This window comes from Diuraphis noxia, unplaced genomic scaffold (assembly GCF_037042655.1).
Source record: "Diuraphis noxia isolate RWA-SAM2 unplaced genomic scaffold, SU_Dnox_SAM2 contig0003, whole genome shotgun sequence".
NCBI classification, from domain to species: domain Eukaryota; kingdom Metazoa; phylum Arthropoda; class Insecta; order Hemiptera; family Aphididae; genus Diuraphis; species Diuraphis noxia.
The window spans coordinates 28,755,551-28,770,199 of NW_028301713.1; the positions used below are offsets into that span (position 1 = coordinate 28,755,551).

General features: G+C 27.3%; 2 protein-coding genes across 4 annotated transcripts; one reads left to right on the plus strand and one right to left on the minus strand.

Annotated features, from left to right (window-relative positions):
• The first annotated feature begins 516 nt into the window (after positions 1 to 516).
• Positions 517 to 8,775, plus strand: LOC107173855 (uncharacterized). 3 transcript variants are annotated; one of them, XM_089224257.1, is made up of 3 exons: positions 517 to 1,165; positions 4,710 to 6,871; positions 6,944 to 8,775. In XM_089224257.1, the coding sequence occupies exons 2-3, from the start codon at positions 4,733 to 4,735 to the stop codon at positions 8,576 to 8,578; spliced, it is 3,774 nt and encodes a 1,257-aa protein (XP_089080383.1). In that variant the 5' UTR covers positions 517 to 1,165; positions 4,710 to 4,732; the 3' UTR covers positions 8,579 to 8,775. The 3 variants fall into 3 exon arrangements, with proteins under 3 accessions (XP_089080383.1, XP_089080382.1, XP_089080381.1); XM_089224256.1 differs by having other exon boundaries at positions 4,714 to 8,775; XM_089224255.1 differs by having other exon boundaries at positions 518 to 1,165; positions 4,710 to 8,775.
• A 1,562-nt stretch (positions 8,776 to 10,337) lies between these two features.
• LOC107173853 (VIP36-like protein) lies at positions 10,338 to 14,480 on the minus strand. Its single transcript, XM_015524565.2, has 7 exons — positions 13,958 to 14,480; positions 13,781 to 13,896; positions 12,224 to 12,424; positions 11,982 to 12,144; positions 11,741 to 11,907; positions 11,368 to 11,431; positions 10,338 to 11,288 (listed from the first exon to the last, which is right to left on the minus strand). Exons 1-7 carry the CDS (start codon positions 14,118 to 14,120, stop codon positions 11,137 to 11,139), a joined length of 1,026 nt encoding a protein of 341 aa, XP_015380051.1. The 5' UTR covers positions 14,121 to 14,480; the 3' UTR covers positions 10,338 to 11,136.
• Positions 14,481 to 14,649: the final 169 nt, after the last annotated feature.

The window sequence follows — 14,649 nt, forward strand, 5'->3', positions numbered from 1 at the left end:
ACGAATTCGATTTTCGATTTATTTTTTATTTTTTTACTGACAAATGATAATTGACAAAGTTGTCAGTGGAAATTGGACGGGGTAAAGACTGAAGAGAACCAAAATATTTTAAAGTATTTACATTTTACAAATCATTAGGGACACGTATCGCAAATCGCAATTCACAACCACCCGCCAGTCGCCGGATTATAATATTATCGATGGGCTCTGGCTGCAGAGCCACATTTCAAATTTTTACTGTAATAAAAAATCGTGCCTGCAGCTATATTTTTTTTTTTTAAATTGCGATTTTATCAAGGGAAAAGGACCGCGGCTCGAGGAGCATGATTAAAATTTTAAGATGGTATCTTGAATAATCGTGTCGATAATTAAACATCGACTTGTACAATTTTTATGTATTTTTTATTTTATTGTACCGTCCGCTGGCACTTATTTATCGCGTCCCAGGACCGACGATCGTACCGTCATCACCGGTCGCTACCGCCCACCACCCACGGGCCGCGGTTCAGCAATGCTGCAGCCTCACTCGTCAGTAGCAGTGGGGCCTGGGCGCCACAGCAGCACACGTTGCCTCAGTAGTCAGTAGCTCAGTGGCCAGTGCGTCAGTAACACTCACACCGCACACTCACTGAGTCACACACTACGCACACGAACACACGCTCACATCCAGACGGTGCGCACACACACGTACAGCGTACTATCATCGACGAACCGCACGGCGCACACGCACGCACACGCCACACACAGACACAGCATTGCACACACGCTCGTGCACAAAGATACAAAGACATATCGCGCAATTTGCAGCTGATCAGTGATCTCACGCATTCTCATTTCTCACCAAGTACTGAACTTCCACTAACTCTCTCTCCGGCGCTGAGATTTTCTCACAGACATGTCAATATGACGGCTGTGACGATCGAATCTGTGAATAACAATAATTATAACAACAACAACAATGAAAATCCATGCAATATTTTCCTCGTGCGCCGACGTACATCGTATTATCGTTTTAGACACAATTGAGTCGTTGAGCACGATGTAGAGGACGGCCGACACACTTATATGTGTATATATATATATATTTATGTATATGGAAATTATTTATATATAATATATATATATATATATATACATATAGCGACGAGAAAAATTAGCACATATTGTGAGTATCAAAAGCCTTATGTAAAGGGGTTGAAAATAATGTGTACGCATAATATTTTAATACTATTACGTACTGAATAACATAATATTATAAATAGTTCGCTTGTTTGACAGTGGTTGCGATATTTCTTATGCTCACTTAAGATGGAAACCTAATATTTTCATTTTAACATAGTATTTACGTGTATGATGTAATGGCACTATGGTAGGTGCCCCTTCAATAGTAGTTAATAAACTAATATTATCATAATAATATTATTGTTAGAAGACGACACTATTTTGATACGTACCTACTTAATGGGCGTGTCTATAGTGATGCACTACTTGACCATCATATTATTATATTGCTGGTAAAATAATTATTGATGTCATCACCAATAGAATAATATGATGTTTTTTTTTTTTTTTTTTTTTTTTTTAACAATTAATCAAAAAAATAATGTAATGTTAGATTTTTGATTTATACAATTTATCCGTTTTTTTTAGAATAAAAAATTAATAGTAATATATTATTTTTTTTAAGTAATTTGTAGTACTCGCTTAATCCCTTGCTATATTCCATAAATTAAATATCCTAAATTTTATCATTTATCTTGTTTGTTTAAAAATGTTGGAAATACTTAAGTAGGTAGGTTGGTATGTTTGTGTCTGCATTATTGGGTAGGAGGTAGTTTTATGTTAATTTTTCAATGCAAAAATACTTGTCAACAAAAACTAGCCTCGTCATCGAGGTCGTGTTAGTGGTGTGGGAGGGAGGAAATAGGGCAAGTTCCTTTTAGGTGAACCCAAGCACAGCTTGCTATTTTTAAGTTTAATTTTATACTGATATCTGAATAAGGGTTGTAAATAATATTTCCCTTGTGTGCCAATGCTAGTTAGCACGAAAGCGAACATCAATCTTCTTATTCATTTAATTAATTTAAAGTCACCAAACAGATTCAATTCTCTGATCAGAACTATTGGTTGAACACTATGCAATACCAGTTACTTTATGTGTCCTACATTACATTTATCTAACACTCAGGGTCTCCAAAAAAACTTTTTTCTTAAAATATATTTTTTTGATATCTCTATACATAATATATACTTAGAAGAGTGAAGACTGTTGAGTAGCAAAATTACAATATTATTTCTTATTAGGTCATGACATTACCTTAAGTAATTTATTTCTTGCAATTAGCATGTTTAAATGATAGCTTTATAATGATTTCAACATACGGATACTTTAATTTATATTGATAAATAAAAAAATTCAGTATGAAAGTGAGTATCCATGGATTTCTCATCGTTGAAAGTCATCATGTAAAATTACTTCCTATGTAACTAATAATAATTACTATTTAACAATAATTAGTTTTTCCTTTGTATATAACGTAATATTGTTCTGAATGTTCTGATGATTTTACATCTATCTAGTTATAGTGTAGTTAAAATGTCAATACAAATTAAATCATTTAGTTAATTGGTAGAACATTAAATTCTGATTAAATGTAAATTATAACATATAGGTATACTATATATTTGTCCTGAGGCTCCTGACATAAAAATAAACCCATAGATATACTGATTTTGAATATAATATAATATAACAAACAGTAAAGTTTTAAACTATCCATTTTCTTAAAAAAATATATTATAATATTAAGAGAACTCTGTACCCTCCAAGTATGTGATACACTTATACAAAATATGTATGTTTAGCAGACCTAATTTTTTTAATACTAGATTTCATATTAAAGTAAACTAATTTATGACCAGGCATAAGTTAAAAACATTATCTGTGCTTGTATGCTGGTTTTTAGGTATTATATATAAATTTTTAAGCAAGGTGTGTTTATTTAAATTGTAATATTTAACACATTCATAACTTCTTAGCAATTAAAATATCATATAAATACCAAAATACAAACACAAATAAAATTTTTCTCTTTGATATTTGATGAAATGTTATATGTTATTATGTATACAGGGTGATTCACCAAGCATGCTCCCCCTTTTTTTCTTTTTTATAATGAATTTATTTAAATTCAAAAAATCTAAATTTTCAAATATACTCAAAGACCATGTTATGAAATTCTTGAGATTTTTTATACTGTTTAAGGAATATCTTATGGCAATACAAACTTCTGTTTTGCAAATGAGAACCCCTTTTTTTTACTTAAATTATTTAGTAAATCATTTTTTTTTTAAATTTTGATGTATCTGATTAAAAATTTGAATGAGTAGTTTCTTAGTTATTAAACTGTTTGTACTAAGGGTAATTATCCTTAAAAATTGTTTTACAAAAGTATAACATACACTTACTATTGGAACTAGTATTTATGATACATAGGTCGTTTTTACAAATAATTTATGTTGATTGATTAATATTAATAACTAATATTTTCAAATCCACCATAGACCAAATATCTTATAAACCTGAACCATGGACCTTTTATCATTAGAACACAAAGTTTAATAACTCAAAAATTACTTATAAGAATTTTAATTTCAATCCATAAAAATTTTCAAAAAAAATTAACTGCTAAATAATTTATTGTAAAAAAGAGGAGTTCTCATTTGAAAAACAAAAGTTTGTATCGCCACAGGACACTTTTTAAGTGGTAAAAAAAATTTCAAGGATTTGAAAATATAGTGTCTGATTATATTTAAAGATTCCAAAAATCAGATTTTGAATAACTTTATTATTAAAGAAAAAAAGGTTTATCATCCTGTATAATATATAATATATTTATATTATATTATATTTCTATATTATTCACAATAATAAAAGGTTAGGTATGATTAAAGTTAATAACACAAAATTGGTTCTGCTGAATGTTAGTTTACTATATTGTATATTAGTAAAATATTAATCATTGTTTCTATTTGGTTTTGTATGTTAATCACAAATGTATGGTGTTGAATTTTGTACATATGTGAAGATATGAATGCATATACATGTACATCATTTTTTGAGTCTATGAATATGTATTTTCATAATATTTTTTGAATAAGATATTTTTAATTTAATTTAAAAAAATATATTTTCATTAAGAGGACGTGATACCTGCATGTTTCATCTCCGTCTTACAAGTGCGTAACACCAAATTTTACGCTCAGCTGAACACGTGTAGCTCTGGTAGTTTAAAATGTAGAGTAAATTTACCTCTAAAAAAATTTAAAAGTAAGATTATTATCTTGACAACCTCATAGGCTTTTTTATCATATTTCAATTTTAAAGCGAGTTATGAGTATTTTAAGATGTAAAAACACGTGTTCTGCCAAGCGTAAAATTTGCTAAGTTATGGTCTTGTAAGTCGGAGACTATACATGTGGGTATCATTTCCTCTTAAGTATCCAACAATTAACAAATACTTGTGTTGGGGATTTGCTTATTAGTAGTTTATTAGTAAAAGTATAGTAGTGTTGTGGATTTTCAAAAAGTAAAATATTTTATAATATGTATAAAAGAATTAATTTAATGTACCTACCTATTTCTATAAAATTTATTTCATTCAAAATTAAAATAAATTACTTTCTAATACTTGGGTTTTTTTTTTCAGCTAGACCAAACAACTAGGATACAATGCCGTCTCCTAAGAAACAACCAGTTGTAGAAGACATTGTCTCTGTTTTTCAAACAACTCAAAATCAGCCCTGGTCTGTGTTCAGCGAAAAACTGAACAATGTTTCCAACAAAGATTCAAAGCAAAACAATCCGACCAAATCAGAGAACACTATTACTTTATCTAGTGACGACTTTCCTGTATTTGGCTTAGTCCCCCGACTTGATAAAGTAATGTTAGTTTCATGTAATGAATGTGCAATGATAGTGAAAAGAGATTGTATACATAGTCATTTTTATCGCCGTCACAACAGTAGTAATGTTAGTCATTCAGAAGCTGATAAATTTTCACTAGTTAATTTTTTATGCACTGTAAAAACCAATAAAAATAAAAAGCTAAAAATGACTGTTCGAAAGCCTGCTGAAAAGAAAATTAATGAAGGTGAAAAAGTTGACACTGTTGTAAAAGAAATAAAAACTGAATTTAATCAAGTAGAATATGAAAGGATATTTAAAACAAATAGAACAAAAATAAAACAAGAAAATACAACAGAATATGTCGATCGCCATGATGTTGAAATGGCGACAACAAATTGCAAACCTAGTACTAGCTCTGGTGTTTTTGATTGGGATGTTAAACCGTGTATGAAGAGTTCAGCTTTAGATCAATGTATTAATCATAAAATAAATGACAAAATTATAGAGCATAATACAGATTCTAATAAATTTTCGTCAGTATCACTTGATAATAAAGAAGATATACAGAGCAATAAATATTTAAAAATTCAGAACATTGATCACACTGTTAATCGTATTGCTAGTCCTAGTGATTTATTAAAACAAGATCCAAATGAAAAAATGAAACATGGAGTAGATTTTGAATGTTTTGCGAATAAACAGGTAAAATTTAATAAAAAAGATTACAGTCTTAAAAATGAGTACAAACAATTTCCATTTAAAGAAAAGAATATTAAAGGAAAAAATAAATTAATAATAAAAAATGAATATTCAGAAATGATAAACAATCCAAATTGTAAAGGTATTCCTACTTCTTGTAATCAAACATCAAATACACCTGCTGTTGATGTTAAAATTGATAATTATAAATTATTTTCTGGATTACAAAATACTCAAAAACATGCAAAATTTGGACATAAACATTTAGATACTAAAAATGAAATGCCTATGGATTCTGGGAATTCTGCTACTAGTTATCATAAATCAGCTAAATTACCAAAAGTTAAAGAAGAATTTCAAATTACAACAATTAATAAGTTTCCGGATGTGAAAATAAAAGAAGAATTTCAAATTAAACCAATTAATATGTATCCGGATGTAAAAATAAAAGAAGAATTTCAAATTAAACCAATTAATATGTATCCGGATGTAAAAATAAAAGAAGAATTTCAAATTACACCAACTAATATGTATCCGGATGTGAAAATAAAAGAAGAATATGATGAAAATAATGATAAATGTAAAGTTGAATTTTATCAACCACCGACTAAATTAATCAAACGTTCATCAGATAACAATTATTCTGAAGTTATAAGTAATACCTATTCTGCCAATACTGATAATAACCATTCATCAACTTCCTCGTGTAGTGTTGTCAGACTCAAAGAAGAAACAACATTTACAGAAAACAGTGAAAATATAATGAATAACAAAAGTTCTGGTGATACTGTTATTTGTAACAATCAATCATCAATTGCATCACTAGTCATTAAAGAAGAAACAAAACCATCGTTAACTACTGATAATATTAATGAAGTATCAAAGCATGGGGATATCAATAGGAATGAAGAATCAAATCCTTCATTAAATATTGACTTAATTAATGGAAAATCAAAATACCCTTTAAGCACAGATTATAATATTACTGATAATTATTTAACTCAATATCAACAAATATTTTCAGATTCAGCTCTACAAATTTCACCAAGTTATAAATGTTTAAATGATGAACTAAATGTCCAGATAAAAAAGAATTTGAACAATCAGCTCAATTTACAAGTTGGAAACAATTTGAATGTTGAGTTTAATTTGAAAGTTAAAGAAGATTTGAACGATAAACACAATCTCCCAGGTGAAGACAAATTGAATGAAGAGTTAAATTTTCAGGGTGAAGACAGTTCTAGTGATGAACTCAATCTGAAGGTTAAAGAAGATTTGAGCTATAAAATTAATTTATATTTAAAAAAAGATTTAAATGACAAAATAAATTTTCAGGTTGAAAAAGATGAAATTGATTGGCATAGTATAGAAGATAGACTAATTTTTCTGGGTGAAGATGAATCAAGTATAGATCTCGATTATCAGGATGAAGATTATTTGAGTGATGAATTTAATTCACAAAGCGATAATGATTTGGACGATGAATTACATTTTGAGGATAAAGAAAATATGAATGTTGAACTCCATTTGCGAACTGAAGAAAATTTAAATGATTTGGAAAATTTAAGTAATGAAGAAGATCTTAGCAATGTTGAAGATTTTAGCGATAGTGAAGATTTGAATGATGAAGAAAACTTTAGTGGTAAAGACAATTTGAGTAGTAATAATATTGGAACTAATAATAATTTAAAATATAATTGCCTAATACCATCTCAATTGCCAAATAATAAAGAAGAAATAAAACTTATACCAAGCAAAGAGTCTTCTGTTATTAGAAATAATGAAAATTCTATCTTTGCTTTTACTGGTCATGATCAATCACCGACAAAAACGCTAGATAATGCAGAAGAATCAAAAGCTAAATCTAAAATAGATGATGATTTTGTTATAATTGGTAATGATGGTATTGTTAACAACTTTGAAAATGAATATTATCAATATGACCACGAAATACAAATATATACTCCAAATTATAAATATTCAGATGTAATAAGTAATGATAGTTCTGACAATTCTAATGAGTCTTTATCAAGTTATGATCAATCATCTGTTGAATCATTAGATGCTTGTGAAAAAACAAATTATTCATCAATGGATACTTCCACAGAATATGTCAGTGATGAAAGTTTATATAATTCTCAACTTACCACTAGTAGTAGTGATCAATCAATTACATTCAATGATACTACAACAAAAACAAAATCTACTCAAACTAATTTATTGGAAAAACATGAACAGTTTATGGGTCATGTTGAAATATTAACCAAATCATTTGATCATGTGGATGGTAAAAACAAATGTACTCAAACCAATGCACCATTAGAATGTATCAATTGTTATGATTCCACTGATGATTACGTAGACCGCCAAATCAATATAAATTCTGCTCCTAATTCTAATATTCAAATTGATGGATATGGTGTTAACAATTTTACTCCTATAAGTTCAAGTGCACAAATTATAAATAATAAGATCATTCCCATGGATGTTGAAGAGTATGAACTTAAAGATAGCAATGACACTAATTTAAATATTTCAAATAAATCACATTATTCATCTCATTTCTACCCACATTCTTGTAATCCAGCAAGTCAAAATAATAATTTAATGCGTAGTCCTATAAATGAAAATAATTGTATATTATTTGATGATGAACTTAATGCATATAAACCTAATGAGTACATTACAATTGACGAAGCAATACCATTTATAGACAAAAACAATGAAATGTATAAAGAATTTATGAAGATTGTTGATAAAAAAAGTGTGAATGACAGAAAATGTAAAATTATGCCATTTGTCAGAATTGCAAAGAATTTAAAAAAAAATTTAAAGAGACAAGTTGCTGATAATAAAGAAAATCGTAATCATTTGATATCAAGGGGCATTAAAAAATTTAAATTTGAATTTATAGAAAGAGATTTCTCGTGCTCTGATGAATCTAACAATAATGATAATGTCAATAATTGAAAATATTAATTTTAGATATTTTGCTAAGACTTCCTTAAGGTCTCATTATATTATATTTATTTGTTCCTAATTTTAAAAATAATTTTTAATCTTCCAAAAAAAAAATAAAAAATAAAATTATATGTTACCTAGTAACTAGTTTTATTTTTGTCAATAATTATTTTATTAATATAATTTTTTACTTTCTTTTTTATAAATTCTTGTTATTTTATTTTTGTAATTTCAAGCTGTGAAAATCAATCATACAGTTTTCCTTTGTTATTACATGGTGATTCATTTAATAATGATAATCTAATGTAGTGGTGCCAAACCCTATTTAAGGTTTGGTTATAGCCAGACATATTTTAAAAATTTAGGACAAGGTCTGTTCATATTGATTACTTTTCTCTCTACGGTATGCTATTTTTACCGGTATTAAGATGTTGGGCCTTTTGAAATATTTTTGGCCCTACTACATGTTTAGGACTTCGCTACCACTGATCCAATGAATTCAAGTTACATCATTCATTGGATTGGGTCTTTTGAATTTTCTCTTACAAACAAAAACCATACTCAAAGATTTTTCTGATGCAGCTAAGATACGATTATTACTTACAATGTGTTCTATAAATTAACAACGGATAATTATTGTAATAGCTATGGTTGCTGAAATAATAAAATATTATCGGCCAATATTAGTAGACCATCACAGTTATGTACCAGCTAGCTCAATGAGAAATAGGATTTCAAATTAGGATACTTTAAATAGAAAAGTAGATTTCAAAACCTACAAATCATATCATAGTCATATCTTACATAATAAATCTTATTAAATGTCATCAAAATGTGTTAGCATGAAACTATTGAAAAGTTATCAACGAACAATCCGAATACTACTTATCAATTTTTAAAATCTTTAAAACTAGTATTTGACATTTTTGAACATTAAACAGTGGCATGGAAAACTAAAAAACTTTCAGAGGCAAGATATTTTTCGATGACCACTTTTTCTTGAACAATAAACACAGAGCTTATATCTCCCTCGCGTAGTGTCCTATAAAAAACATTATATTGGAAAATTGCCTCTCTTAGGTAATTTTAAAACCATATTATAAGATTAATAAAAATAACATTAAATGTTATTTTAGAAAAATCGAACCATACTGGTGTTTTAGACAATTAAAACTACAAAATTGTCTACTATATCATAGTAACGCAATAAAACCAAGTTACAGGTATCATTAGTATACATAATTATGAATTTAGTGTTTATAATATAATATTGTTTTATTTTCATAAGAAACTGAATGTTGCACTTAAAAATATCTCAGCAAAGAAGTTGTAAGGGCCATTCTTACAATGTTCGGTTAAAGTTACAAATACTTAACCGGCAGAATTCTGCCAGTAAAAATCCCATTAACCATCATTTAACCATTAACCGACACTTAGCCAGACAGTGTAAGAACGGCCCTAAAATTATTAAATAAATCTAACTATAAAATCAATGATATGGAACATAAGGTTAGATTATTTTTGCACTTTTTGATGCAATTAAAACCTAACCTAACCTTAAATTGTCATGTTAAATTCTGTTTTTTTTTTAAAATTATTTGTAAATCATAATTATACTAAAAATTAAAACTTAAAATCAAATATTATTTATTTAGAGAAATGGTATGAGTGAAAGATAGACGATTAGAAGATTTACAATTGCAGTTAAATCAGCTGACAAAAGTTAATTCCTTATGTTTACATGTTTCAAATAAATTATAATGCTGAATTAACAAAAATTGTACCTTATTTATTTTTTCTGCAACCATATTTATACAATTTTACATGAAGCATGTGATACATTTTAATACACAAATAGTAAGTAAAAATCAAACATATTTTTACTATAAAATACATTTTAACTGTGATAAATGTTCATCAAGGATACATACCAACAAATACAAATTATTTTACAATGGTTAAACTAATAACATAGGTATTTTAAAGTTATATTTGAAGTATGTACCAGCTAATGCAACATTAATGGAAATGCTGTAATGACAGTATTTCATTGTATAAAACAATAAAACTAATGTAGTCTTATCCCAACAGTATCGCAAGCTATTTATTATATTATTAAAAATTATAATAAAGGTTGGGTTTTCATAACCTAATAAGTAGTCTTAATAATAAGTTTGCTTTAAAAGATTTAAAAAAAAATATACGTTAATAATTAATTATCAGTATTATACATTGTATGGGAAGTAGATCATGTGTATTGGTGTATATTTAATCTATAGTACAACAGTCTAAAATCTAATGACTAAAATATAGAATGAATGGAATTAAAAATGGAACACACATACCGTATATATTATACAAAACCAATACTTCAATACATAAAAATAAGAATCTATTATGACTTAAATTAGATTGAAACAAGTAAGACATGGTATAAATGTATTTGTTTTTATATCTTTAATAATAAAAACTTATACGATTATTGTTTTTTTTTTTTTTTTTATGGCATTGTTAAAATTTAAATAAATAATTTTCTTTTGTTTAAATTTACAATTTAATTAGTTTTTTTAGTAAAAAGTTTTATGTGATTGAGTTTGTTGATACTCCCAATACCAAACACCGCCAACAATTAAAGCAGCAATTAAAATAATAACGAATAAGACAATAAAAAATATTTTTAAACCACTCCAACTTGGACTCTTTGTATCTTCAACATGTTCTAGAAAAGAAAAATTATTTTACATTTAACACAGTTATTGTCATATGTAATCCAACATATGAATTTTTGAAAAAATTACCTCTTGGTGGACTAGATATTTTAGCACTTGGAATTATATTGGAACGATCCTTAAGAGCTTCATTCTGAAAAAAAAAAATGTTTAGTAAATCATCAGACGATGTATAAAAACAAACCAATATAGAAAACCAACTCTTCTCTTATTAAATAATAGGTTTTTAAATTTATCAAGTAATTGTAAATAAAAATAAAAATATACTATCTAATATTGTTGTAACTTATTTGCATGGGCTATTTTTGTTATCGATACAAATATTTAATTTAGTTTTGGCTACTAATAAGAAGATACACAGGCATATTATAAGAAATATTGAATAATGGACAAAATCTAAAACTAAATTATATTTAACACAATATTGGAATAAAATACTAACAGGGTCATCAGAATCTACTTCATATAGACGAACAGCTAAAATTTCATGATTATCTGACAGGTCTCCTGTTGCTGCAGAAAATCCAAAATAGTAACCAGTCGGAAGTTCAACGCCATCAACAGAAAAACAAGGTTTCCATACAGCTTTATCTTCTAAGTCTGTCATTACTAAAATATTCAAATAAATTAATAAAAATTATTTACTTAACTTCAGGAATAATAAGAATATTAATTAAATTTACCAGTTAGAGTATTTCCAGTATATCTTATTAAAACATGAGTTTCAGTTGGTAAATTCCTGACTTTAACTTCGCATCCTGCCAATTCTGTATGGGTGCCATCGCGATCATGATCATAATGCAAAGATCCATTGTTAATCATGGATGAAATATAAGGATGCTGGTGCTATTGCATAAAAAAAAAAAAAAAAAAAAATAGAAATATTAAATAATATGGACAAATCAAAAACAATTATTAGTTATACATTATGTTCTCCATTATGATTACTATATGTGTCGACAATAACAGCGAGCCCTTCAAATAAATCTTTATTGCCAAAAACTGGTCCATGTTTCATTCTTTCTCGGGTGTACCAAATAGCCATGCCATCGCCGTGAAGACTGTCCTTTCCTTTTCCATGGATTTTGAATTGTACTTGTAATTCCCAATTATTAATATAACAAGGCTAAAGAAAAAAATGAAATGGATGAAACTAACAACAGTTATCAGTAAGTATTTGAATTTATTTTAAGAGCAATCAGATTGTATGACTGAATAATTGATAACCAGATTAATTAAGTTAAACATACTATAAAATAAAAGGTAAACCGTAAAAAATGACACGGAAAAAAACGTCACGGTAAAAATCGACACGGGTTAAAAAAGTCATGGAAAAAAATGCCAAATATGTTTTTTTTTAATCTAAAAATCACAATTATTGTTTTTAAGTTTAATAATAAAATAATGACACAATATTATTATAGATAATTTGGTGAAAAACGTCAAATAAATAATAGTTTTCAAAAAAAAACAAATATAGAATATTATAATTATTAAGGTATAGTAGTTATATATAAAAAAATATATCAACATCGTATAGTATAATAATATAGTACCTAGCTATAATATCATTAGTATAGTTAAGTATACAGTATAGGTATTCGTGTTATAGTATTGCGCCGTGGAAGTTTTGTGAAAACAGCTAGTTCCCAAGGCGTCGTCGGTTCAAAACTTTAAGAATTATATAGGTAACAACAATTAAAGGCCAGTGTCTTATCTAACCCATTCCAAATAACTGTCGTAGATAGGATATATATATATATTTATACAAAAATATACGTATAATCCTATAATTTATTGAGTATTGGGTATAATAAAGGTTTACAATTTATGACTTTGGATAACAATGATCAATGATAGGAGTATGTGTATAAACTGAAACTTTCATACACGTTGTGTCAATCCTAAATGTCAGTTACATTTCGACGTGAATACGTTATATTTATTACCGTGGATTTTAAAATATGGAAGTAATAAAGTCAAATAAAGGTGGGAATAAAATTTGTTGGAGTGGATATACGTATATAATGAAACATCAAGGATGTAAACGAATAACGTGGAGATGTTCAAAAGAATGTTCATTAAAATGTAGAGGAACAATGTACATGGACTTAGAGATTGGACATCCTCAAATTGGAAAAGTCCATAATAGTCATAGGGCTGATAAACACGAGGTAAATAACATTTTTATAATGAGAAAATAAAACAGATTATAGGTATTAGCATAATATATACTATACGGATATTGATATATTTTTTTTTTATATAACTACTATACCTTAATAATTATAATATTCTATATTTTTTTTTTTTCAAAACTATTATTTATTCGAAGTTTTTCACCAAATTATTTATAATAATATTGTCTCATTATTTTATTATTAAACTTAAAAACAATAATTGTGATTTTAAGATTAAAAAAAACATTTTTGGCGTTTTTTACTTGATGTTTTTTTCCTAGATTCAAAATAAAAATACATACTATAGAGTTCCATATTGAACCAGACTTGCTTTGTAAGTCTGGTGTTAATCGCACATATTTATCTGTCACTATAGTAGAACCCATAAAGTCCCAGTTTGGTACTGTTATGCCAGACCCTGAAAGAAAAATGATCAATTAGAATGATAAATTTGTATACTTTTTATGAATTATTATTACCTTGGTATGGTTTCAACAGTGAATGTTCACGTTTCATATAATCTCTAGTGTTCCATTCAGAGTAAACTTCTCTACTGAGAAAAGAAGAAACAACTACAAATAGATATAATTTTGTACAGACTTTTTTTGAATTAATTCTATTGTGAGAGTTGAAGTTCGTCATAATTATAGGTGTAATAACTGGAAATGGAATGCTTTTAACTTAAAATACAAAAATCAATTGACTTTTTCAGGTATTAATTAGTCGAGATATAAATTTATAATCTAAGGTCGTGGTTTGAAAAATAAAAATTATTCATCAACCAATTATAAGTCTTTGATAAAAAGTCAACAATTTTTAATACTCAAGTGACTACAAATTACAACTAATATCTACAGCTATATAGAAGGTATGAACTATGAAGCATACGAAGTCGAAATCGAAAATAAACATTACATTATACAATAACAATATAGGTAGGCATAGATTCGTGAAAATTATTGTCAATACTCAATAGCAAACAAGCTGGTGATTAGTGATCACTAATCTGGTTTATTAAAAAGATACTATAATCATAGTATATATATATCTATGACTATAATATCAAAATGAACCTTAAATGACTTGTGATAAAAATATCATAGTAGATATTATTATACATAAAACTAAATTTATGTCTATGGATAAAATAACCATGGCTAAAGTATTTAGC

What these genes read in the sequence shown, in the direction of transcription:
- LOC107173853 (XM_015524565.2), bottom strand. Translation starts at nt 14,120, where the DNA reads ATGACGAACTTCAACTCTCACAATAGAATTAATTCAAAAAAAGTCTGT. An exon ending in ATCATAATGGAGAACATAAT is followed by an intron (nt 12,145 to 12,223) that starts GTATAACTAATA and finishes TTTATGCAATAG; the next exon opens with CACCAGCATCCTTATATTTC. An exon ending in TACTGGAAATACTCTAACTG is followed by an intron (nt 11,908 to 11,981) that starts GTAAATTTAATT and finishes TGAATATTTTAG; the next exon opens with TAATGACAGACTTAGAAGAT.
- LOC107173855 (XM_089224256.1), top strand. Translation starts at nt 4,733, where the DNA reads ATGCCGTCTCCTAAGAAACAACCAGTTGTAGAAGACATTGTCTCTGTT.